This window comes from Thamnophis sirtalis, unplaced genomic scaffold, assembly GCF_051295495.1.
Source record: "Thamnophis sirtalis isolate CommonGarterSnake01/CBP01778 unplaced genomic scaffold, rThaSir2_p1.2 scaffold_11, whole genome shotgun sequence".
NCBI classification, from domain to species: Eukaryota; Metazoa; Chordata; class Lepidosauria; order Squamata; family Natricidae; genus Thamnophis; species Thamnophis sirtalis.
In genome coordinates, this window is record NW_028261391.1 from 49,741,118 (window position 1) to 49,767,418 (window position 26,301).

General features: G+C 39.5%; 1 protein-coding gene across 1 annotated transcript in view; it reads left to right on the plus strand.

Moving 5' to 3' along the window:
• SORCS3 (sortilin related VPS10 domain containing receptor 3) overlaps positions 1-26,301 on the plus strand; it is a 716,202-nt gene that overhangs the window by 596,270 nt on the left and 93,631 nt on the right. The window contains exons 10-14 of the mRNA XM_087725809.1: positions 1,870-2,016; positions 2,734-2,836; positions 11,550-11,626; positions 11,716-11,807; positions 18,123-18,230. Of these exons, the coding sequence (XP_087581935.1) occupies positions 1,870-2,016; positions 2,734-2,836; positions 11,550-11,626; positions 11,716-11,807; positions 18,123-18,230 (527 nt within the window). The remainder of the gene's footprint in view (positions 1-1,869; positions 2,017-2,733; positions 2,837-11,549; positions 11,627-11,715; positions 11,808-18,122; positions 18,231-26,301) is intronic.

The window sequence follows — 26,301 nt, forward strand, 5'->3', positions numbered from 1 at the left end:
TTAAAATTTCATTACTGGCCGAAACAGCAATATTTCAATATAGTTCTCACAATTCAATTTTTTCTGCATAAAATGCCATCTGTGTTTCTCCAATCTACATTGCAATATGTTAAAAAATGTTCCATTTCTGGAATTCTCATTCTTCAGTTCATATTTATATTTACTTGAAGAATCCTAAAGAGTGCATTATCCAAGTGTATCACTCTTCTTCTGAACAGAAAGATGACATGGGAGCATATGAAAACATGTGCAATCATTCTGATATTGTATTGCCAAATTAAACAGTGACCTGCCTTTATACAATTAGCTGTTCAGTTGATTGTGGCCATCACTAAAAAAAGGGCTTTCTTCCCTGGCTACTAGATCAAAGACTTGTGGCTCTGCACCTACAGACTGATGCATATATGCACCCTTCAGTCACATATATATTAATCTCTTCTCCTTCCTAGTTCTCTCTCAGCATTTTTGAATACTATTTCTTGAAGTAACACAAATATTTGCAATCCTAGAAACTCTGCTTTTATGACTTCTCACTGCAGTAAAATGCATGATTTTCAGCAGATTACTATCTATGTATTTTGAGAGCTAGGAAAATCTACAGAGTAGTCTGGCTGCCAGCAGTGTGACTCAGTTTGACTGCAGGGTCCCATGTCAAGCTGTAGGTCAAATTGTGACTGGCTATAAGCTGATGGCATAGTCCAGTATCTGATTTTTTTAAAATATAAACAATGCTGCATTTCAATGCTTAGATGACCTAGATATTGATTTTTGAACATAGATCCTTTTAATATTTAAATTTTATTGTGTTTTACACTTTATCTACTTTATATAGATGAAGTGTTAATATATAGCACTATGACATGTATGATATGCCAAACACTAAATAAATAAATAAATAAATAAATAAATAAATAAATAAATAAATAAATAAATAAATAATAAATAAATAAATAAATAAATAAATAAATAAATAAATAAATAAATAAATAATAAATCGGAAGATTTCTTGCAAAGGAAAACGTATCTTCTATCCTTTAAAATCTGTCTAAGGTTGCTTGTTTTTCATTGTTGTTAATGGTGGTAAGCCCTGTAATCATCTGATTCATGATAAATAGATGGTATATTTTCTCCTTCTTAAAACCAGTGATGCATTCCCTCTTGATCATTATGATCAACTGTTACTCAATTGGGCAAGAATATCTGAGTGTTCATGGACAGTGCTTTTCATACAAAAGCTTTCATGAAGTCTGTGGTCCTTACTTTGGTTAATTCTAGATTAGATGGAGTTTGAGGTAATGCAATAGAGTTGTAATTCTGAATTAATTGCCTTCAGACTGTGGATTATGTAAAGCTTTTAATTTTATTTAGCAAGTGTCCTGAATGAAATGGTTTTCCATTAAAATACATTACCAAGAAAAAAAGAGTCAATTGACATTCCTTTCTAATTTTATTAAAAATATTACATATGATTTCTATATGACTTGAAAGTGTTCTTGCTAGAGTACAGATATTTCCCATTGTCTGCCAGATGGTTATATTGACATTTAGATGGTCACAATGGATGGAAAGCCACCCTTTAAATAATGGATGTATTATATACATTATTTCTTGATTTGTTTGTTTAACTGTCAAAGTTTTGAATTTTTCTGATAAGACTGATTGTGCAACATGGAACATCCAAGGGACATTTTCATTTTGTAAAATAGGTCTCAGAAAATAAAAAAAAATAAGTGTTTAGTTGCTTGTGTTGAATACATTTGCTTTAAGCAATTATTTAGACTTTTAATAAATGCTTATGCACTACTTAATTTTGTCTTGTCTTTACCTAATCATGCAATATGGTTGTTCATTTCTTATCATTTTTCCTAGGTAGCAGGGATCAAAGGCATATTGCTGGCTAACAAGAAAGTAGAAGACCAAATAAAAACATTCATCACCTATAATAAAGGAAGAGACTGGCGTTTGCTAAAGGCTCCAGATTCTGACCTGAGAGGGGACCCCATTCACTGTCTGCTGGTCAGTGATGGAAAATTTCCAAGCTCTAATTTTGGGTCAATTTCCTAAGCCCAAATAGAAAACTTATTGATGTCTATGGAATACTTCCTTGAAATTCAACCCTGTATGGTTCCCTGATCCCCACAAAAAATTATTCAGGGAAACATTATGAACATTTAATAACAGGATGTGAATTTATCTTACATTTTATTGTTTTCTACAGAAAGAGGGCGTGGAAAGATTATTATTTAATTATACAGTGCTGTTTCCAACTATAGAAGGCAAAGTGATTTAGTAATTTTACTTTTCTAAAGTCAAACCAGAAACAAATCATACCATATGATCTGAACTATTATCTGCCATTGCAACTGAAAATCCATGAAAAGAAAACTCTTGAATAATACTGGGTGTCTAGCAAGTTTCTGCAGAAGATGATTTTCATAATTATTTCCATAATATGTACAGTACAGAAACCAGAATGCCTTTCATGTTACTGTCATGTGGAAACCCACATAAGCAGCAATAATAATTTAATTTTGGAAATAAACTGTTGGTGTTGGTGTTGTTGATGGGGATAATTATATTTTTGAATGTGGGGATAATTATATTTTTGAATGTGGAGATAATTATATTTTTGAATAAAAAACATTTGAACTTTGATATCAAAAGGATAGATTAGTCTATATCCTTAAGATCGATTTATCAACAGTTGTGTATACAATTTCTCCATTCTTTCAGCCTTTCTGTTCCTTGCACTTACATTTGCAAGTCCCTGAAAACCCTTACACTTCAGGCAGCATTTCAAGCAAAGAGACAGTCCCTGGACTTCTGGTTGCTACAGGTAAATAAAATGGCTTTATTTAGTTCTTCCTGTTCTTTTCAAATATATGCCTGCTTCCCAAGCACAGCTGACAAAATAATGTTAGCTACATTTGAACATTCTGGGGAATGTACAGCTATAGGTAGAGCTTTCTTTCTTTATTATTTATTTAATTATTGAGTGCCTTCAAGTCTGATTTGTTTGTTTTTTACTTTTGGTGACAATCTGGAAACTCCCTGGAGTTTTCTGGAAAGATTTTGGAAGTGTTTTTTCCAGGACATCCTTTCTAGGGTCGAGAGACAGTGACTCTGGCCCAAGGTCATCTAGTTGGCTTTATGCCTACAGCAGGACTACAACTCACCATCTCCAATCTTTATATGGCTGCATTTCCAGACTATTTAATTCACTTATACACTTATTTATTTATTTATTTATTTATTTATTTATTTATTTATTTATTTATTTATTTATTTATTTAAATCGATTTATAGGCCGCCCAATCCCAGAGGACTCCAGGCAGCTTACAACAAAAGAAAAAGAAATAATAAAAATAAAAAATGAAAATAAAAACAGGTTAAAATCAACACGCATACATTCATTGCGATCGGGGCTGGACCTCAACAATGAGGTCAACAGCCCCAGGCCTGTCGGAATAGCCAGGTTTTAACAGCTTTTCTGAAGGCCATGAGAGTGGGCATGGTCCAGATTTCTGGGGGTAGCTCGTTCCAAAGGGTCGGAGCAGCCACAGAGAAGGCTCTCCTCTGGGGAGCCGCCAGCTGGCATTGTCTGGCTGACGGCATCTGAAGGAGGCCCACCCTGTGGGATGTCACTGGCCGTTGGGAGGAGTGTGGCAGTAGGCGGTCTCGCAGGTATGCTGGCCCTAAGCCATGTAGGGCTTTAAAGGTAATAACCAACACCTTGAATTGCCTCCATAGACCAATAGGTAGCCAGTGCAGCTCGCAGAGGATTGGTGTAACGTGGCCAGTATCGCTCGCGCAGCTGCATTCTGGACTAGTTGCAATCTCCGAACACTTTTCAAGGGTAGCCCCATGTAGAGCGTGTTGCAGTAATCCAGCCTTGAGGTGACTAGGGTGTGAGTGACCGTTTGGAGTGCCTCCCAATCCAAGTAGGGCCGCAATTCCAGTGTCAGCTGTGAATCCAGGAGGACTCCCAAATTGTGGGCCCTCTCTGAGGGGTGTAAATTTTCATCCCCCAGGATCAAGGATGGACTGTCTGAATTGTCCCTCGGGGGCAACATCCACAGCCACTCAGTCAGACATAAACTCACTCACTGTTGGTATTTCCTCCAAACTTTCTGTCTGAATACCAAGAGGGTCTTTCCCCAGCCTATCCATAACTGGAGTTATGTTGAAACTATTCTACAAATAGCTATTATAAATGCACTATGTAGCAATAAAGTTTGAAGTGTGGACAGTTTTGTCACCCAAGTATGAAAAGTCCAGCCTATAAAGATGTTCTTGGTACTTATTGCATATTATTTTTGGTCCAAAGTTATGATGATTTATTCTGGGTATTTTAATCTGAAAAATCTTTAGACTTCTGTATTTTTAACTGCTAACTGATTGCTATAGTTTTGGTCTATATTTCAGAGTTTTGTTTATTTTTTGCTATTCATATTCCTGGAATATAATCAAGGAACACATGTTTTAAATCATAGATAGATAGATGATAGATAGATAGATAGATAGATAGATAGATAGATAGATAGATAGATAGATGATAGATAGATAGATAGATGATAGATAGATAGATAGATAGATAGATAGATGATAGATAGATGATTGATATAGCAATAGCAATAGCAATAGCAGTTAGACTTATACACCGCTTCATAGGGCTTTCAGCCCTCTCTAAGTGGTTTACAGAGTCAGCATATCGCCTCCACAGTCTGGGTCCTCATTTTACCCACCTCGGAAGGATGGAAGGCTGAGTCAACCCTGAGCCGGTGAGATTTGAACCGCTGAACTGCAGATAACAGTCAGATGAAGTGGCCTGCAGTACTGGATTTGGAAGAAATAAAACACTATAGTTCCTGTATAATTGTACTGATGGTCATGGAAACACCAAGATGGCTCCAATTTTTCTGTATCCCTCTATCTTGTCATCTCTATTATTTTTTGTTCTCTTTGAAGATACTACATACCACCACTTTGCTGATCCTGATGTCAGGGACAATTACACTCATCTACAATGAGAAAGCCTCAGAAATGGAAGCAACTAAATTTTATCAGAATTGGGTCACTAATAAGGATATATTAAGTTCTGAGTATTAATTGGCTCCAGTTTCAAAGATACAGCTTCAGATCAAAATTACATCAAAATAATTCAAAATTAAAAGGGATGTTCAATTAGGTTCTATAACTTTTCTGAAAAATGTGATATGAGAATGGTGCCACACTAATCATTAAAAATTTATCTTTCTATTGATACCGATAACATAACTTTCCATTCATTTATTGGTTTTTCAACCAATGTAACATTTTCATGCTTTTTGCATGAAAAACTGACAAGCTCTAAAGTCAGATTAAATGACAAGGTTCCATCTTTATTTGGGAATATATTTTTTTTTGCTTTTCTCTTATGAACTGCAGTAGGATCTCCCCCTGGGGAGATTCCAGCAGGAATCAGCAAGCATGGACTGCGAGTGTAAGAAAAGAATTTTCAGTGACATGTTTGCACCAAGTGCTTTAAAGGACCTAAGCAAATTTCCACATGCTTTTTATAGTCATCTGCCTTGCTATTCTCAAAGTGAAGATACATTTATAAATTTCCATATCGTACCATTTTCATTGTTTTACCATACTTTGTCGAGAAATTACAAGTCATCATGTAATGTTGTAATGTTTATTGCATTTGTATGCCACCCTATCCCGAGAGACTCAGGGCGGCTAACAAGCAAGGGGGAAGGGAAATACAAACAAAAGACAAACAGGCAAGTTAAAAACAGAGCAACAGTCACAACAGTTTAAATGGGGCCAGGAACTCATCAGCCCCAGGCCTGCCAGAACAGCCAGGTCTTAGTGGCTTTGCAGAAACCTGGAAGAGTGGTGAGGGTCCGGATCTCCACGGGAAGATCATTCCAGAGGGCCGGAGCAGCCACAGAGAAGGCCCTCCCCCGAGGGTCGACAGTCAACATTGGCTAGTTGATGGTATTCGGAGGAGGCCTAATCTGTGGGATCTAATTGGTCGTAGGGAGGTGATTGGCACCTCCAATCATGGTTATTAGACACCTTCCTCCTTTGTAGGCATATATACCTGCCTGTGTATAAATCTTTATTGTGAAACATCTTGAAAACTTTAGTCAACCAGCACCTTTATCTCCTGTTTTCTAATTCAGGTAATCAAAATATGTAAAATTAACATAATTTCCCAAAATCTGTAGACCACTATTATCTGTGAAATAGCATCAATCCATGGATCAGACTGACCCTTATATGCTCTCCTCCACACTATTGTACTAATACTTTGGCCTATTGGCCTGCATTGACTTCATACTAAAACAGCAGTGTCATATTGAAACTTGGAGGTAAATCCTGGAAAAGTGATGTATACCACCAGAGATAATAAAAAAGCATTGAAAACAACCAGGTGTTTGTGCAAATGTTGGATATATTGAAACAATATATATTTATATACCACATATGTTAGATTATAATCTAGACTATCATGATTTCTTTTGAGTCTGGCAATTTAAAGAATATGGGGGAAAAATCTGTCCCTCTATGCTACTATTCAGTAGCATAGTTTCTTGGAAGCACCACTATGTTACTGTATATTCTATTCAATCTAGAAGGACTGCTGTGGTGTAATGCACCCCTAATCTTAAGCAATGTTCCATTTAAAATTTGTACTGGAGTGGATATGGTTGGAAAATGGAGTGACTGGCAACCACTGTGTATACTTTGGGACATTTCCTTACAATAGGCGATAAAATTAGCAATAGTTGTACAGTACACATGACTGGAACTTAATAGTTATTATTCATAATTGATGGACTGTTTTTTCTCTTATCAAAAAGAAGTTGGAAACACTTTGTTGCCATGTATTTGATGTTCTGTCCTTTTCAATAAAACCTACCTTTAACTGATCACATGATTCTAATAACAGCCTGTTATTATATAAAATGCCAGGAGTGCCCGACCTTGATAATTAACCTGATAGCCATCACAGCATCTGTATATCTGCACTTGCCTGCTAACAGTAGGCTCTCTCATCAGGATAGCCATCATCAACCATCTTGATGCAGGGTACCCAGCATGTTTCGTTCAGCAAGGGATGTCCAAGGTTACAAAAAATACTTGAATTGTTGTCACTATAGATAACTTGTATTTATACCTTGGCATGCGTTCTGTATTTCCCAGAAATGTCAGACAGCTGGCATATTGCTGTTTATAGGACCTCAGCTTTTATCCTATTACACTCATGTGCACAATAAATTTGCATATGGCTGTTACATGCTGAGGCTTAAAGTGTAAACAAGTTTCTTTGACTAGATTGGCCAGCGACAAGGTAGCAGTATAATGCACATAGCTCAAACTGAAAAGTAGCAATGGATTGATAAGATGAGAGATTTCTCAGACCAACTAGTATTACCAGATTGGCTTTCTAATATGATATTTTCTGTATAAAGATGCATTATATAACTGTAGTATATTATGTTATATAATTATATAACTAGGATTAATTAATGGCAGGTGGGGTAAGGCAGTGATAGAATGAATTCCACTTGATAAAAAGTGTCCGCAAAAGAGATCTAAAGTAAGATGGAGCAACAAGATCAGCAAATATGATGTCCAACTAGCAAAAGTGAGCTCAAAACTTCATTGGTTGGAAACATGCAGAAGAAGCCTTCATCCTGCAGTGGATAGACAATGGTCAGAATGATGATGATAACTAGGATTATCTGTTGTCCATGTTTCCCTTATACCAGTAATCTATATTAAAAAAAGACAAAGATAGTTACAAGCTACAAAGTTCTCTATACAAACTTGTTAGATTTGACATATAGTGAGAAAATTGGGATCTATTTAAATTATGTGTTGAAATCTAATCTTATGAATTATGAAAATACACCCAAAAAAAACCCCTGTAATTTGATCAACAATTATAGCAGTGACGTGCGGTGAGGTTTGTGCCTGGTGAGGCTCAGCTGGGCATCCTTTTGCAAAGCCTCGGCGGTGGGGGGGGAATTTGCGGCCTCGGCGGTGGGGGGGATTTGCATCGTGGGAGCCGCCAAGTGTCCGGGTCTGCAGCAAAGGCGCTTGGCGGCTCCCGCGATGCAAAGTGCCCCGCCGCCCACCTGCTGACCCGGCCTGAGGCCGCTGCTTCTCCAAACTCCGCCGCTTGAAGTCTCGGATCGCCTCTGGGGAAAAGCTGAGTGAGAAGCGGAGTGAAGCTTCTCCGCGGCCTCCCGGCGCTGCGCAGAGCCTCAGCGCGGACATTTCCAGCCACCCACAGGGGGACTAGGAGGGAAGGAGTCGCTCCTCGGGAGTCTATCTAGTCAGCAGCCCCAGGAGACACCCCCCACCCCCCAGAGAAGAATTGGGGCCACCAAAGCTCCCACACCCACCCACCTTTGGGATGCAAGAGACAGCAAGGCTTGCAGCGAAGGGAATCTGGACCCTGGGAAGGTTGGGGAGGGGTGAAGAGCGAGCCTCCTCCTTCTCCCCCACTCCTCTCTCCTCTGAAGCGCGCCCTCCGAAATAATCCGCCCAACGTAAGCGTGCTCAAGAAGACATGATTGGCTGCTTCCAGATCAGGAGGCGGGAGAATTAGTGCCTCTTTTCCATCTGAACTTCTTTGCCTTTTAACTCTTTCTTAACTTTTAGAAGGCGAAAAATTCCTTATGGAAAAGAGGCTCCGAGTTGTCTCGCCTCCTGCTTTGGTTAACACTAAGCAGACACCAAGCCACTGTGACCTGGAATCTGGTAGCAACTATCTTGGCTTTAATTATTTTAAAAAAATATTTAAATTTCTTTTCTTTTCCTGAGGAGAGTGGTGAGGCTCCGCCTCCCTTGCCTCTAGTGACTGCACGTCCCTGAATTATAGCTGGATCAAACTTCAAAAAAGAGCTTGTCCTTGCACTCATCCATTTGTTATGTTCTTTTTCCAATCAAGAAAACTGCCCTTTGCTTATGAAGATGGGCAGAAGTTAACATTAGGAAGAACTCCTTGTCTACATATGTAGAAATAAGACTGCCGATTCTCAGGAGAAAATTTTGGTTGTCTGCATTCTATGTGTAATGTGGTATTTCTTACAGGGATGCAAAAACACCTGAAAACACCATCAAAAGTATTAGTAGACTCAACTGAACAGACAGTTTTAGACAGTTATTAAAATAAAATACATGGTATGCACCATAAATAAGCTTCTCTTTGCATAATTTATAAAGTATAAGAGTGCCTTCTTTATTCAAGAATTCCAGAGGGAAAAGGTTAAAAGGTTACTGATATTTTTTATTAAGCAATCACTAAATTAGTAATGAAATCCATAATGAACATGCCTAACAGAACTCTTATTTACTAGGAATCAATTTTCTCTCTAAATAAGAACATGTTTGATGGAGGTCTGGCAGAGATTCAGACTCATAGTGAATGAATTGCTTACTGCTTACTACTTATAATGGCCCATTTTTCAAAAAAAGCAGATTTAAAAATGGCATTTTTAAGAAAGATGTGAAGTTGTGTGTGTGTGTGTTTTGAAGTTGGAGATGTGATTACACCAATCCAAATATAAAGAGCATCTCAAATACATGGTTTCTAAGATATCCATATCAGGGACACGGTGGCTGAGCTTGTCGATCAGAAGGGTCGGCTGTTCGGTGGTTTGAATCCCTAGGGTTGCAAAATGGAGTGAGCTCCCATTACTTGTCCCAGCTTTTGCCAACCTAGCAGTTTGAAAGCATGTAAAAAATGCAAGTAGAAAAATAGGGACCACTTTGGTGGGAAGGTAACAGTGTTCCGTGCACCTTCAGTATTTAGTCATGCTGGACCATGGAGATGTCTTTGCACAGCACTGGCTCTTTAGTTTTAAAACAGAGATGAGCACCGCCCCTTAGAGTTGGGAATGAATAGCACATAGGTGCGAGGGGAACCTTTACCTTTACCTTTAAGATGTCCATAGAATCACCCACAGTTAGGGAAAATGAAAGGGAGAGAGCTAAATGGCTTTCTGTTGTTATGTTCTGAACCAATGGCAGAGTTTCAGGTTTGGACATAGAGGATTAGGCAAAGTGTATATGCAGCACAGGAATTTGAATTTTATGCAAGGAACAATTTTTGAAGTTTATTCATTAAAATAATGAAATGATGCAATTTAATAGTTTCTATCAAGAACTTTTCATATGACTTTTTGTATCAATCATGACCCTTAAATTTCAGGTTTTATTTTTTTCTGCAAATTATGTGTCTTTTCAAGTTGGCAGGCTGTACCTTTTACTCACTAGTAGGAATACGTCAAGCTACATCTGGGTTTTCATTCTTCATTTCCCAACATTAAATGTCAGATGCTCAATTAACATTTTCATTAGTGTGTATTTATTTTGCCTGCTCTGAAGTGATAAAAGTTGGGAGTTGACTTTATCTTCCTTTCATTTTTAATATAAAACAAAGCAGAAGCAGCTAATTTTCATTTAGCCATATTTTCTTATGGTGAAGTTATAACTTCTAAAGTTGATTTCCCCATCAGATATATAATTTAGGAAACTTTATTTAAATTGAGTTGCAGATGGTTTCCTTGGTTCTTTTTGTTTTTTCTTATTTTACGAGAATTTGGAAGCAGATTATTTAAACTAGTTTCAATCTGATACACCTTGATCATGTTTTTAAATTACCAGTGGTAGAGTCGGGATAGACTTGGTTTCTCATCCTTGTGATCTTTGATCTCTTAGCAAATTTTGATACAATTGACCATGCATCATTTAGGGCTCACTTTGGGGTTGAGAATAGAGATCATTTTATTATGGTAGTTCTCTCCGTTCCTCTGAGGCCAATTTCAGTATTGGTTTCAGGGAGAGATTGCAACTTGACTCTTTTTTCCTTATTTTCCTTCTTATGCAACATCTATATTAAACTGCTGCGTGAGATCATTTATCAGTTTGGGATTCAGTATAATTAATACACTAATGATACCCAGTTATAGGTTTCAACTTTAGGCCAGCCAGGAGAGGCTGTTGACATTCAGTTGCAGTATCTGGTTCAGATAGGGACCAATTGAACTTTTGGTAGGGCTAAATTGTCTCCGATACAATCAGGCTGAAGTTCTGCGGGATTAGGACTACCTAGATCTGGGGATATTCCATTTTTATCCTTGATGGAACAGGAATCTGTAAATGAATGAAGTCCAAATAAAGGGCACAGTTGGTCTGTTTAACAAAGAAATTAAGCCAAGTTTTGAAGGTGTGCTTTGTTCCAAAAATTAATCATGTCCTTTTAAAACTAGTGTAGCCCTGTTGCAAATAAACTCTGGAATTATTCAATGCAAACATAGATCTATGAGACATGCCTTTCAGTTAGGTAGCTCTACATTTTAATGTATTTGTTTATATATGTACTCATTCCTTTTATTTTTCCCATCCTGGTTTTGTGATATTCTCCAATCTAACACAATAGAAATTTTTAGATACAATTTTTCAATTGTTTTTCTGCTGGTGAAACATATTGTTCTTTTCAAGCCACCTAGGAGCTTATTTGTATATATCTTCTTGCACTTTAGGTAATGTGGGCACAGAATTGTCATACACTGAGATTGGCATGTTTGTTTCTTCCGATGGTGGAAATTCCTGGAGACAGGTAATTTTTTTCATCAATAAACTGGTCTTTCTGTAATATATTTATTTCACATTTCTTGGAAGTTCATGCTATGCCTTTCTCATTTGCAGATCTTTGAGGAAGAATACAATGTATGGTTCCTTGATTGGGGTGGAGCACTTGTGGCCATGAAACACACATCAATGCCTCTACGACATCTGTGGTGAGTTTCTTTTCATTTCTACTATGTTCTTTGCTAAATAAAGGATTCTCCTGCTGACTCATCCAAAAGTAATCACTAAATGTTTGTTTGCTGCTGATAGTAATAATAAAAAACAATAATTTTGGAGTGTATTTTTCAGAAGCATCCATGTTTCTTTTGAATGGATTCTTCTTTTGTTGAACATTTTTCAGAGGTTACAAAGAGCTTAGAATAGCAAATAAACTAGAAAAGTGTAATGGGCTTTGGGAGTAACCTTGTGGAACAGGAGGAAGAGCTACAGGGTTAACTTAAATGAAATCTGAGTCCAAAGCAGAAATGTAATTTGAGAAAACATTGTAGACTTGATCCTCCAAAATTACCTTGACTCTCTTATAGATAAAGACAGGTACACAGGAGGCACATGGCAAGATTCTGTCACTACTACACCCTATAAAAAGGTGGTATTAATATTAGAATATTTGTTATCCTAGCCTGATCTAACTCAAAGTCTGATAAAGATTCCTGAAAAAATGTATATTATTCTAGAAAGCAAAATGGCAAGCAATCCCATTTTCAAATGCCCATCAGAATCATAGCAGTGTGACTTTTTTTTTAAAAAAAAGTAATAGATTATACTATAATGTCTTAATAGACTTAGAGAAGAAGCAGTATTATAACAAAATACCCTACTTTGCAGTAAAATGGTGAGATGGCTCAGCAGTTAAAGACTCTGAACTTGCTAGCTGGAAAGCTGAAAGGATTTAGATCTGAGTGCTACAAGACAGGGTGAGCTCCTATTATTGCCTCAGCTTCTCTTTGCCTAGTAGTTCAAAAGCATGCAAATGCAAGTAGATAAATAGGTACTACTTTGGTGAGAAGGTAACAGCATTCTGTGTGCTTCGGAGTATTGCTATACTAGCTACATAATCACAGAAAATGTCTTTGTACAATGCTGGCTCCCTCATCTAAGAAACAGAAGAGTACCACACCCTAGAGTCAGAAATGATTGGACAGAGGAAACTTTTCAACTCATTTCATAACCACCCTTTTTATGATACATGGAATAATTTGTATGTTCATTCCATACCCTCACAGACATTTTATTTAAATGCCAGCATCTGATTATAAGAAAGGTAGACTAGTAGAAGGACAAATGATGATGATTTGCTTAAGGCTATCTTATTATTTCATTCTGTTATATATCACAGTTTTTATGAACAGCCTTTCTGAATCAAGGGAATGTTGAAAAAAGTGAGAAGCATAGAAATCCACTTGAATGTTAAATTAACTAAAGCAAAATACAAAGAACACATTGTCACCCAACTCTCAAACTAAAATCCTGCTTGTGCATTTGACTTTTTATGTACTTGAATTATAGCCTGTCCTTTGAAAGATTCCCAGGACAATTTTTAAAACGTCAATAACAAAAAAATTCAAAATAGAAATACGTTATATTGAGTTTATGACACTAATATCCAGGTCCTGGACTGGAGTCTCCATTGATTATACAATGAGCACATGTCATCAGAAGACATTATAAGGCAGAAATGCATATCATGCCTATATCTAACTAAGAAAACATTCTTTGGTTTATTTGTTGAAGTATGGTTATCTTTGCTATGGTGATGAAATGGAATTTCAATATATATATAATTAGCACTGCTGTTTAATTAATTTACTTGATGTTATAGTAATAGCATTTAGACTTATATAATGCTTTACAGGGCTTTACAGCCCTCTCTATGCTTTGCTTCTTGTAGATGTTGCAGCTCCTGAAATTTTTTAATGAAGAAGATTGGGGGTCAACTGGCTAGCTTTCAAGAGTTGATATTCTCAACATTATATGTGTGGATTAAAATAAAGTTGATGAGGAAGCATGCATAGAAAATGTTGAGAAACCATTTATTATTTAAATGATTTCTTACAGGAAAAAATGAGATTATATCATTTTGTTTTTTCACTTTTTTTGTTTCTGTGTTTGAACTACTGATTCATACCCTATAAACATTTTATTTGTATCTTGTGTCTTGTATTTTGTAATTGACATAGCATTTTTGTTGTTCCAAAAGCCTGTTTTCAAACAAACATAAATGCTAAAAATCAACCAATATTACATCAGACTGTATTGTCAGTATAAAATCTTCTGTTGAAGACCATAATTCAGTATCTTAAAAAAACCCCAGACCTTACTTCTCAACAGCATTCAACTAAGCTTCAAAGGAGATGCACACTTTCTTGTTTATATACAATTTTTATTTTTTTTAAGAGAACATAAAACTAACAGAAACTAACACAGAATAAAGTGTACTGAGAGAAAGAAATGAGAAGAATGCACACTTTCATGATTTTTTTCCATTAAGGGATGTTTTGGATGATTCATGACAATGATATCTAAACAAGTAGATATTATTGATACAGAAAATTGTTCAAACCCAACCTTAAATTTTTGTTAGATTATAAATACATTTAAATTTCCTTGTTTTAAATTTTCCTTGTTTACACTACCCAAAATCACACCTCCTGAAATGGATGGCTATATGAGAAAGGGAGAGGGAGGGGGGAGAGAGAGATCACAACCCAAAGTGATTATTTAGTTCACTGGGGTTGCCTATTAGTGTGTGTGATTACAAGTGGAAGCTATGCAGGAAATCCTGTGGATTCCATTCAGATGTGTAAATCCATGAGGATCAACGGGCCTTAGGGCTATCTGACTTATCCAGAACCATGGTGTTCTCTGAGTTTGGTAATTTTATTGCAAATGTTTCATGACCCTATTAGGTAATATCATCAGTGCTAGAAGGGAGTGGGGATTGCAGAGAGGAAGAGGAGAACTGGCTGGATTTTTGCAGATATTTCATGACCCAACTAGGTAACCTCATCATTCTAGAAAGGAGTGGGATTTGGGAGGAGGAGGAGGAAGAGGGCTGTTGAGAGGGAGGGAGGGAGGGAGGGAGGGAGGGAGAGAGAGAATCTCTTTGTACCACTATCTTATTTTTGAAAAATCTTCAGATAATTGAGGAAAGATGAGAGAACATAATTATCTGCAAAACTGATAAAAATCAAAATTTCCTTCTTACTTGCAAGACTTTGAAAACATAGAGTATTTTTCATCATCATGTAGCCACACATGGTTGGAAATGAGAATGTGGAAAGCTCAGTAAGATTGTCATATGTATCCCTCATTAGGCTTTTTGGATTGTAAATGGATTATTTGTATAACTTTCCATGGACTAATAAAATTGGATTGGATTATTGCTACCTAGTGATTGACTTTTTTCTGAAATGATGAATTGGGCTGACAAGGGAACCTAGTGAACAGTTAGCTACAGATGAAATTTAGTCTTGCGGCTGCTCACGAGGAACCTCAGGAATAGGCACAAAATCCTGTCCAGACACCACCCGGAAAGGGGTGAAACCAGTGCTGCTATGCACAGAATTATTATAAGCCACCTCCGCATGTGGCAACAAGTCCACCCAATCATCCTGCTGGTAGTTGATGAAACAACGTAAATACTGCTCCAGAACAGAATTAGTCCTCTCACAAGCTCCATTAGTCTGAGGGTGGTGGGTGGAGCCAATCTGCTTAAGAAACTCCCTCCAGAACACGGAGATGAACTGCACACCCCTATCCAAAATGATGCGGTCAGGCACCCCATGCAAGCGGTAAATGTGAGAGATGAACATTTTAGTGAGAGTCTTAGCAGATAGAAGGGATGAAGTGGACTTGCTTGGAGAACAAGTCGGTAACCACCCAAATAACGGTGTGCCCCTGGCTCTCAGGAAGGTTGACAATGAAATCCATAGAGATCTCCTTCCACGGGGCGACAGGGCGAGCTACAGTCTGGAGTAAACCCTGCGGTTTCCCTGGCGGGCGTTTAGCAGCAGCATAAACGGGACAACTGGCGACATACAGCTCAATGTCCTTTTTCAAAGAAGGCCACCAAAATTGCCTTTTCATGAGATGCAGCATCTTCACGAAACCAAAATGGCCCGCCATCCGGGAATCATGAGCCCGTTGGAGAACTACTAGGTGAAAAGATGCAGGAACGTAAAGTTTCGCTCCAATCCATGGCAAGTCATCCCTCATGGTACATTCAGTCATATGCTGCTGGAACCATTCATCATGAGTGAGGGCGTTCTTGAGATTGGAAAGAAAATCCTGGGACATCTCCACTTTAGAACGTGCCTGATGTCTAGTAACCACTGGAGCAACGAGGCTTGATGTGGGAATGACCAGCTGGACCACGCTGAGCTTAGAACAGTTGTACTGAGGAAGTCTGGATAAAGCATCAGCCATGAATTTCTTCCCACCCGGAATGTATTTCAGGGTGAAATTAAAACAATTGAAATGCTGAGCCCAGCACATCTGCTTAGGAGAAAGTTTCCGGAGAGTCAATTCTTATGGTCAGTCCACACCTCGAACGGGTGCTTAGTGCCTTCCAGAAAATGGCACCATATGGCCAAAGCCCAACGAACAGCAAACACCTCCTTCTCCCAGATAGCCCAACGTCTCTCCGTGTCAGTTAGTTTGCGACAGGTGTATGCGCAGGGTTGCAAGTTACCTTGATCATTGGCCTGAAGCAACACGGCCCCTACCGCCACGTCGCTGGCATCAGCTTGAACCACAAATGGTGCATCCATGTCCGGGTGCTTGAGGACCGGTTCCTCGGCAAAAAGTTGTTTTAACTTTTCAAAGGCAGCCTGACATTCCATGGTCCAATCCAACGGCTTGCTAGGCTTGGGCTTTGGCCCACCTTTGGACTTCAACAGGTTAGTTATGGGAAGTGCAATCTTAGCAAAGAAGGGATGAACTGGTGATAGAAATTGGCAAACCCCAAAAATTTCTGCAACTGCCTGTGCATACGAGGGGCCTCCCACTAAGTTACTGCTTTAACTTTAGCGGGGTCCATCTCTACACCCACGGGGGAGATACGATAGCCCAGGTAGTCAACTTTCTCTTCATGGAATTCACACTTGGACAACTTGGCGTAAAGCTCCGTGGCCCGAAGCTTCTTCAGCACAGTGTGAACCAGCTTAACATGTTCTTCACGTGTTTGCATGTAAATAAGGATATCGTCCAAATATACGATAACGCCTTTGTAAAGATGGTCATGTAACACCTCATTAATTAATTGCATAAAAACCGCAGGCGCCTCCTGCATGCCAAATGGCATCACATGAAACTGGAAACAGCCAAGGGGGCAGTTGAAAGCCGTTTTCCACTCATCTCCCTCTTTAATACAGACTCTATAGTATGCCTCCCGCAAATCCAGTTTAGTGAAAATGCGGCCCTTCCCCAATTGGGCCAGCATGTCCTTTATTAGGGGTAGCGGGTAGAGGTTCTGGGCGGAGATTCCGTTAAGGTTTTTAAAATTCACACAAAGACGAAGAGAGCCTTTATTCTACCTAGTGATTGACTTTTTTCTGAACTGATGAATTGGGCTGACAAGTGAACCTAGTGAACAGTTAGCTACAGATGTAATTTAGTCTAAATTTAAAAAAACATCTCAAACAAGCTCAACACTTGTTTCTCATTGTTCTGGAGAGCATAACATGGAATAATTTAATTTACAGGAAGGCGGATTGAATGTTATACTTTCTTTATAGAGCAATATAATTGTGAGACTAAGTACCTATAAAGATGGTGGGTCCCCTTAGTTGGTCAATTCAAGATAAACACTTGTCAAGATTGCTTTAATTTGAATAATTGTACTAGGAAGTGGTTTGTTACCCACAAAGTTCCAAAAGTAGTACTATGGTGGGATTTTTTTTAATACTCAGCCACTTCTGTTTATTTGGATATTAAAGGACCAATTTAAGAGAAAAATATACTATATAGAACTTTTAAATCATGATTTAAAATATTTTCTTTCAAAATACATATTTACTATGCCTATTTTCAAGTTATTTATTTTGAAATGCATTTTAAACAAAGAGTTGCATCAGGGCATTTTTGAAGTGTAAAGATTAAGTTTCAGTGTATAGATTAGTTCATGAGGTGCAAAACAGTTTCATAAAGAACAGTGTCAAAAGCATCTTTTATTCAGTGGAAATATTTTTCCAACTTCTTAAAAGAACTGTGTTATTTTAAGAAGTTGGATCAAAGATCAAAGCTGCATAATTTTTTTATTTGCTGGTCACCATTGTAGAAAGTTTCACAACGAAATGGTAACACTATATAAGCAACATCACAATATAATAAATCTATGACATTTCTGCATCTCATAGATTTCCCCCCCTCTCTCTCCCCCCCTCTCATTAGCCAATGATGTTTAATTGCCTTGGAAATGGCTCCAGTGAAACATTTTCATGTGCATTTATCTCTTTCAATCTCAGGGTGAGTTTCGATGAAGGAAGGACCTGGAATAAATATGGCTTCACATCAGCACCACTCTTCATGGATGGGTCCCTAGTGGAGCCAGGCATAGAAACTCAGATAATGACGTAAGTTGGAGACTTAAGCAAGATGCCTTGCGAGACAGTAGAGATGAGCCATTTAGGCCATCCATCAAATAGAATGTCATGTTTGTTCCAGGGGATCTCTGGGTTGCTCTCTAAAGTCTGAAATTTTATGCTAATACATCAACTATATCTTGTTATGCTTGCAGCTTTGATGGTATGCTTCTGTTGTAAATTTCCATGGCAGCTTTAATTTAAATATATGTGGTACTAAAACAAGCTACTAATACTTACTGAGCTAGCAGCAGTTAGACTCAGAATTCTGTTTTATGTATACCAATTAAACAACCTGATCATACTGGATGATCTTCATATATCCATGTAAAATGAGAGCAGCCCATTTCTTTAGATTGCCTTGTACTCTTGTTATCCAGGCACAACTTAACAAAGTTTAAAAAATTTTCTAAGACTGACTTATGTCAATTGGGATAATTAAGATAAACCTCTGTTAAGATTTAGATAATGCATAGAATAGGGCTTCCAGAACTGAAGAAGTTAAGTTTTTTGCAGCCCCAACATATATATTCTTTTTGCCAAATTAATCCATGTTAATATCCAAGTATGATATCAATTGGCATACATTAAAGTATGATGCTAAAGTATGATTATCATGCTTTGTCACTGAAGTATGATTATTAGCATCATACCTTAAAGTATGATAATCATAATTAATCTTATCAGTAATAATATAACCATTTAAATCTACAAATTAAAATATATGTGGGATGAAAAGTATTTCCAGATGTTTCTTTTAATCAGACAAAAACACAGTATTTGTTTTTGTCAAGACTCAGATGATATGAGTGTTACTTTTCAATGCCATCGTTCTTTGGTAAGTGCCCTAACAATTCTGTCTGTCAAGGAATATGTCAGTAAGACTCAATCTTCTTTTCTAACTACAATTTTCCTTGAAAATTAAGTGGACTATAAATCTAACTATTATGTATCTGGGTATCTGAAGTAAGTGAAGGCTTGCAAACAAGGGTACAAGGCTCCGGGTGCAACTTGAACCTTGTCCTTTTTTCATTTCATGTTTCATTGCCACTTATCCCTTTCAATAGGAGATCACTTAACACCTTATCTTTAGGCAGGAAAAAACTCAATCCATATCAAATGTTCCCTTTAAAGAATCTTGATCACTTGTTTGATTTATATATCTAGCTGCCTATTAAATTATCAAAGTAATATTTGAAGATGCTTTTCTTGTATTACCACTACTTCCTTTTTCAAAAGTTTTTGGAAATAACAGCTGTCTGATGGTTTCTGATATTTGAAATAGGAATCAGGATAACTACAAGTTTCAAGTTTATTAGAATTTGTATGCCGCCCACTCCCAGGGGACTCTGGGCGGCTCACAACAGACAAGAAACATTTAAATTTAAAAATAGAAATAAAAAATAAAAAATACAGCATTAAAATTCACATCACCCATTCCATCTAGGTGGGGCTGGAAATCAATCAACAGCCCCAGGCCTGCCGGAACAGCCAGGTCTTGACGGCTTTACGGAAGGCCGGGAGAGTGGTAAGGGTCCGGATCTCTGCAGGTAGTTCGTTCCACAGGGCCGGCGCAGCAACAGAGAAGGCCCTCCCCCGGGGAGTCACCAGCCGGCATTGTCCGGTTGATGGCACCCGGAGGAGGCCCAACCTGTTCGATCTTGTTGGTCGTTGGGAGGTAAGTAGCAGGAGGCGGTCTCTCAGGTAGCAAGGTCCTAAACCATGAAGGGCTTTAAAAGTAACGACTAGCACCTTGAAGCACGTCCGGAGACCAATAGGAAGCCAGTGCAGCTCACGGAGGATAGGTGTAATATGGGTGTATCTAGATACACCCCATATCGCTCGCACGGCTGCGTTCTGGACCAGCTGTTGTCTTCAAACGCTCTTCAGGGGCAGCCCCATGTAGAGCACGTTACAGTAATCCAGTCTTGAGGTGACGAGGGCATGAGTGACTATTCGAAGTGCCTCCCGGTCCAGGTAGGGCCGCAACTGGTGCACCAGGCGAACCTGGGCAAAAGCCCCCCTGGTCACAGCTGACAGATGGTGCTCTAACGTCAGCTGTGGGTCCAGGAGGACACCCAAATTGCGGGCCCTCTCTGAGGGATGTATAATTTCACCCCCCAGGCTAAGAGATGGAATGTCTGGACTAACCTTGGGAGGCAGCATCAATAGCCACTCGGTCTTGTCTGGATTGAGTGCAAGCTTGTTCACTCCCATCCAGACCCTGACAGCCTCCAGGCACTGGCACATCACTTCCACTGCTTCGCTGAGTTGGCACAGTACAGATACAATTTGGTATTGTCCGCATATTGGTGATATTTAATCCTGTGCCGCTGGATGATCTCACCCAGCGGCTTCATGTAGATGTTAAATAGGAGGGGGGACAGGACCGAACCCTGTGGCACCCCATATTTGAGGGACCTAGGGGTCGATCTCTGTCCCCCAACCAACACCGACTGCGACCTGTCCAAGAGGTAGGAGGACAACCACTTTAAGACGGTGCCTCCCACTCCCACCTCTCGTAACCGTCGCAGAAGGATACCATAGTCAATGGTATCGAAGGCCGCTGAGAGCACTAGGTAGAGGAATGTCCTCTATCCCTGGCCTGCCAGAGATCATCGATCAGGGCGACCAAAGCAGTTTCTGTGCCGTAACCAGGCCTGAAACCCGACTGAAAGGGATCCAGATAATCTGCTTCATCCAAGGGCCACCGGAGTTGACCACCACCTTCTCAACAACCTTCCCTATGAACGGGAGGTTGGAGACTGGGCGATAGTTGTTTAAAATGGCTGGATCCAGGGATGGTTTCTTGAGGAGGGGTCTCACTACCACATCCTTTAGAGGATGTGGGAAGGATCCCTCCAGAAGAGAGATGTTAACAATCCTCTGGAGCCAGCAACGTGTCACCTCCCTGCTGGTCGAGACCAGCCAGGAGGGACACGGGTCCAGTAAACAGGTGGAGGCACTCACCGCTCCCATGGCCTTGTCCACTTCCTCAGGAGCGACAAGTTGAAACTCGCTCCATAAAATCTGATCAGGACCTTCCCCCGGTGCCTCAGCTGGTACCGTCCAAGTGGAGTTCAGGTCCATCCGGATCCGAGTGATTTTATCTGACAGAAACTGAACGAACTCCTCAGCTCTACCCTGTAAGGGTTCATCCGGATCCCTCCCTTTCAAGAGGGAGCGGGCTATCCTAAACAGGGCGGCTGGGCGAGATTCTGCAGATGTGATAAGAGCGGAAAAATGCGAACATTTTATCGCCACTAGATAAGTCCTAATGAAGGCTCTTAATTGTGTTCAGTCGGATTCGGAGTTACTAGCCCTCCAACGTCGCTCCAGGCTTCTCTTTTGGCGCTTCATCTCCCGAAGTTCCTCGGTAAACCAAGGAGCCCTCCTGGATCCACTGCCGCGAAGAGGCCATAAAGGCGCAATCCGGTTTAGAACCCCCGCCGCCGCTATATTCCAAGCAGCGACTAAGGACTCCACCAGACTGTGGGCCAGAGAATCAGGTATCTCCCCAAGTGCCATCTGAAATCCCATGGGGTCCATCAGGAGCCTGGGGCGGAACCACCTAATCAGTTCCCCCTCCCTACAGTGGGGGATTGGTTTCCGAAAGTCGAGCCTCAATAGGAAATGATCTGACCATGACAAGGGCAAGATCTTAATGCCCTTCAAATCTAGATCACGTCTCCACTGCTCCGAGAGAAATACGAGGTCGAGCGTGTGCCCCACTGAATGAGTCAGACCCTGAATTACCTGGGTCAAGTCCATGGCTGTCATGGAAGTCATAAACTCCTGCACTCCATCAGAGCGTTCACTGAGCAATGGCAGGTTGAAATCCCCCAGCACTACAAGCCTGGGGAACTCAACCACCAGCTCGGCTACTGACTCGAGGAGCACAGGCAGGGCTGTTGCAACACTGTTGGGAGGTTGGTACGTTAGCAACAAACCCATTTGACCCCCAAGGTCCAACTTCACCAGAAGGGACTCACACCCGACAATCTCCGGAGCAGGGATCCTACGAGGAACTAGGGACCTTCGGATGATGACTGCCACTCCCCCACCCCTTCTCTGTTGTTGTGGCTGATGTAGCACCTAAAACCCTTCTGGGCACATTTCAGTGAGGGGGACTCCCCCCTCATGGCCCAGCCAGGTCTCAGTAATACATGCCAGGTCTGCCCCCTCGTCTAATATTAGGTCCCGGACGAGGGGAGCTTTGTGAACCACAGACCTGGCATTTAGCAACAACAGCCTGAGACCAGGGCCGTGACAACTCTCGCCATCTGGTCCTGAAGTGGAGCTGATAGGGCCGGAAGGAGGGATCGCTGTGACGTAGCGAACCCTCCTTCCCCGGTAATGGCTAGCCCTATAGCTCCCATCAAACCTGCCTCTCCCAACAATGACCGGAATGTGCCGGCCCATCCCCGCACCTGTAGACCCCACGTCCCCTCCCGTAACCTCCGTTCTCCCTGGCAGGCCATTCATATTATTCGTTCTAGGACGAGAGGTAGCTGAGAAATTTCTTTTTATATATATTAGTTACTCAGATGGTTTATATTTTTGTTTTGGGGGTGAGAGGAAGAGGTTGCCAGAGATTGAGCTTGTCTTTTTAAATTGACAGAGTTTATATTTTGAACTTTAAGCCTACTGGTCTTAGGAAGTACTAGTAAAAAGCCTTCCCTATTACTGAGTTAACAGTGGGTTAAGAGTGAGTTCCATTCCTAATTCTGTCTTTAATTTGAATTTCTACCTCAGTTGGAACTCAGCCATACAAATGGTCTACCTCTTACTGAAAATGGTTTCCAATTTTGAAGGAAAATGTCTCATTCTGAAAACATGGACCAAGCAGCTTATTTTTATATGACAAGCCACTGAGTATTTCTTTGGCACTTTCATATGTGTTTGCTTGTATTTCTTAGTGTAGTTTCAGTTTTGACCATTTGATAATATCAGATAGATAAAAAGCTAGATTTAACAAAATGTGCAATTATTAGTTTTTTTTAAAAAGAATTCTGGATTTTTTCGGTCTCTCTGTCCTTCTCTATATATGTAAACATAAAGTGTTCTTTGCAAGCAAAATTTTTATCTGGGGCATAATGGAATTAAATAGAGATATATATTCTTTGTGTTTTGTACAGTATATACATACCTAATTCTACATTTACAGTATGCAATCAAAATGATTAATCTTTGAAAAGACAAGTCAAATGTTATAATATAATATTATTATTATATTATTATAATATTATATATAATATTATATAATATATTATAACAGCCCTCACAACAGTCACTCGAGCCCTTGTGATCTCTAGGCTGGAATACTGCAATGTGCTCTACATGGGGCTGCCCTTGAAGAGCATCCGGCGACTTCAGCTAGTCCAGAATGCGGCCGCGCGAGTGATTGTGGGCACACCACGGTTCGCCCACATAACACCGATCCTCCGTGAGCTGCGCTGGCTACCTGTTGATCTCCGGGTGCGCTTCAAGGTGCTACTTACCATTCATAAAGCCCTCCATGGTAGTGGATCTGACTATTTGAGAGACCGCCTTCTGCCGATTACCTCCCTTCGTCCCATCAGATCGCATAGAGTAGGCCTCCTCCGAATTCCATCCGCCAGTCAGTGCCGACTGGCGACTACGCGGAGGAGAGCCTTCTCAGTAGCAGCTCCGACGCTTTGGAACGATCTCCCCGTGGAGATTCGTACCCTCACCACCATCCAGACCTTCCGCACAGCCCTCAAGATCTGGCTATCCCGTCAGGCCTGGGGATAAGACCCTAATCTCGCCCCACCTGAATGCTGAATGAATGTTGCGTTTTATTGTTTTATTTTATTATATTTCACATTTCTTTTTGTGTTTTGTCTTGCACTCCCTTCCTACAAATTGTAAGCCGCCCTGGGTCCCCTCAGGGAAAAGGGCGGCCTATAAATGTCAAATAAATGAAATGAAAATGAAATGAAAATATAATATAATTATATAATATAATAGTTATTATATTATTATAATATAATAGTTGTCCAAACCTCCAAAAAAGTATATAGTAAAATGCATCTGTTTGGAAAATGTGTGCCTAAGAATTCATATTTTCATGAAAATATAAAATATATAGGTGGACCATGTAAAATATAGTTGTAAAGATATAGCTAATATTGATTTCAGCTGGAGATAATAACTGTAGATTGACATGATGGAGACCCTGGATATTACACTGGATATTACATGTATGTGACTATGATTTGCCAATATCTACCCTTTCCTTATTGTAGAGAGAGTAGATTATCTCTTGGTATAAATGTCTGATGAGATAACGATTACAAACCTTAATATCTTCCACGTGTCCATTTAAAAATATTTATGAAGTGTTATATCAGCATTGTATATACAAGACAGCAACAACAAAGAAAGCTTGAGAAATTATTTGTGAGTGGTTGTAATTAGGTGAAGGGCACATTATATAAATATTCTTTGTGACCACCATTTGAGAAAAAAAACTCTTGATGGGAACAGCTGCATATGCGCATGCTCCAAAGAATTAGGATATATGATTTCATTGATATCCCAGTTGGGTATAGAAACAATCATAAATGTCTGTGGGAGGGGAAAAGAGGGCAAAGGTTTATCTGGGTGAATCGGGAAAACTTGGCTATTTCAAAGGTCAAGATATGTATTAAAGAACAAAACAGATTAAGTAATAAAATTAGCAATAACCACCCAAGGTCCATTTTAAGACTTTGATTTTTAAGATCTACTTTATGAGTCCATTATTGCTTGAAATATCTACAGTATAACTAGAGACTGGTTGTATAGTCCTGCTTTATAGACTACATCCAAAATTAATTTGTATTTTTTTTTAAAATTAATAAATGGCATGCACAGTGACATTCGCTAAAGCAGCAATACAAAATATTAAAAACACATCAATTTTTTACAACCTTTTAAACTCATGCACATTTACATATATAATTAATCAGCTAATCACATATTTAATCACTCATGAAATTTCACAGTCATCCTTTTCAAACCTAATTATGATCAGTTTACTAATACTGGAGTTGGATAAGGAAATATCTAGCTCTGCTCCAAAAGCTCAGGTCTCCAATTTTCTAAGAATAATCTTATAAGCTGTTTCTGTTCGCAAAATAGTTGCATAATGATATACTCTGACAGAACTAAACTAGGTAACTGCTCACTTTTCTCTTTAAAGGTAAATAAGACTAGACACTTAATTAATGCCTGGTTTAAACTTCAGAAGCTATCCCTACAATCCTATGTGTGTCTGTTATGTACTACTAAGCTCCTTTGATTTTACTGATATTATGCTCAGGTAAAGAAATCAGACCAACTGAGTATTCTGTATGGAGATGGCCTTGTAGAAAAACTTCAGAAGCCATTAATTAAATACCACAAGTGGTAGAGAGTGAAAAGGAAAGTCTGTTTCCTGACTTGGTTTACCTCTAAGGCAGAGGTGGTATTCAGCCAGTTCTGACCAGTTCTAGCGAACTGGTAGTGGAAATTTTGAGTAGTTCGGAGAAGCGGCCAATACCACCTCTGGCTGGCTCCGCCCCCATCTATTCACTTCCTCCCAAGTCGCAACCGATTGGAGTCCCAGCTGATTGGCTGGGTCTTCCTCTGTTGCCCTGCACTGGAGAACGGAGCTGGAAAGCAGGTTAGTGGGGTGGGGAGGGAATGGGGATTTTACAGTATCCTTGCCCTGGGGTGGGGTGGAAATGGGGATTTTGCAGTATCCTTCTGCTACCATGCCCTCCAAGCCATGCCCACAGAACCGTTAATAACTTTTTTTGAATCCTACTATTGTTGTAAGGGTTAACCTCAACTAACCTACATCTATACTTTCACTGACATATTTGATCACTCTACCCTTGGGAATAAGCTTTAGAAAACTTTAGAAAATTGTATATAGCAGAGTTGGCAAACTGGTTTTCTTTTTAGATATCGTTGTAGTTAATTTTGTTGAAAATAATGATAAAAACAAATATGTGCTCAAGCTGGACCATCTGTTGTTGTTTAGCAAAAAAAATAAGTTAAGAAAAGAAATGAA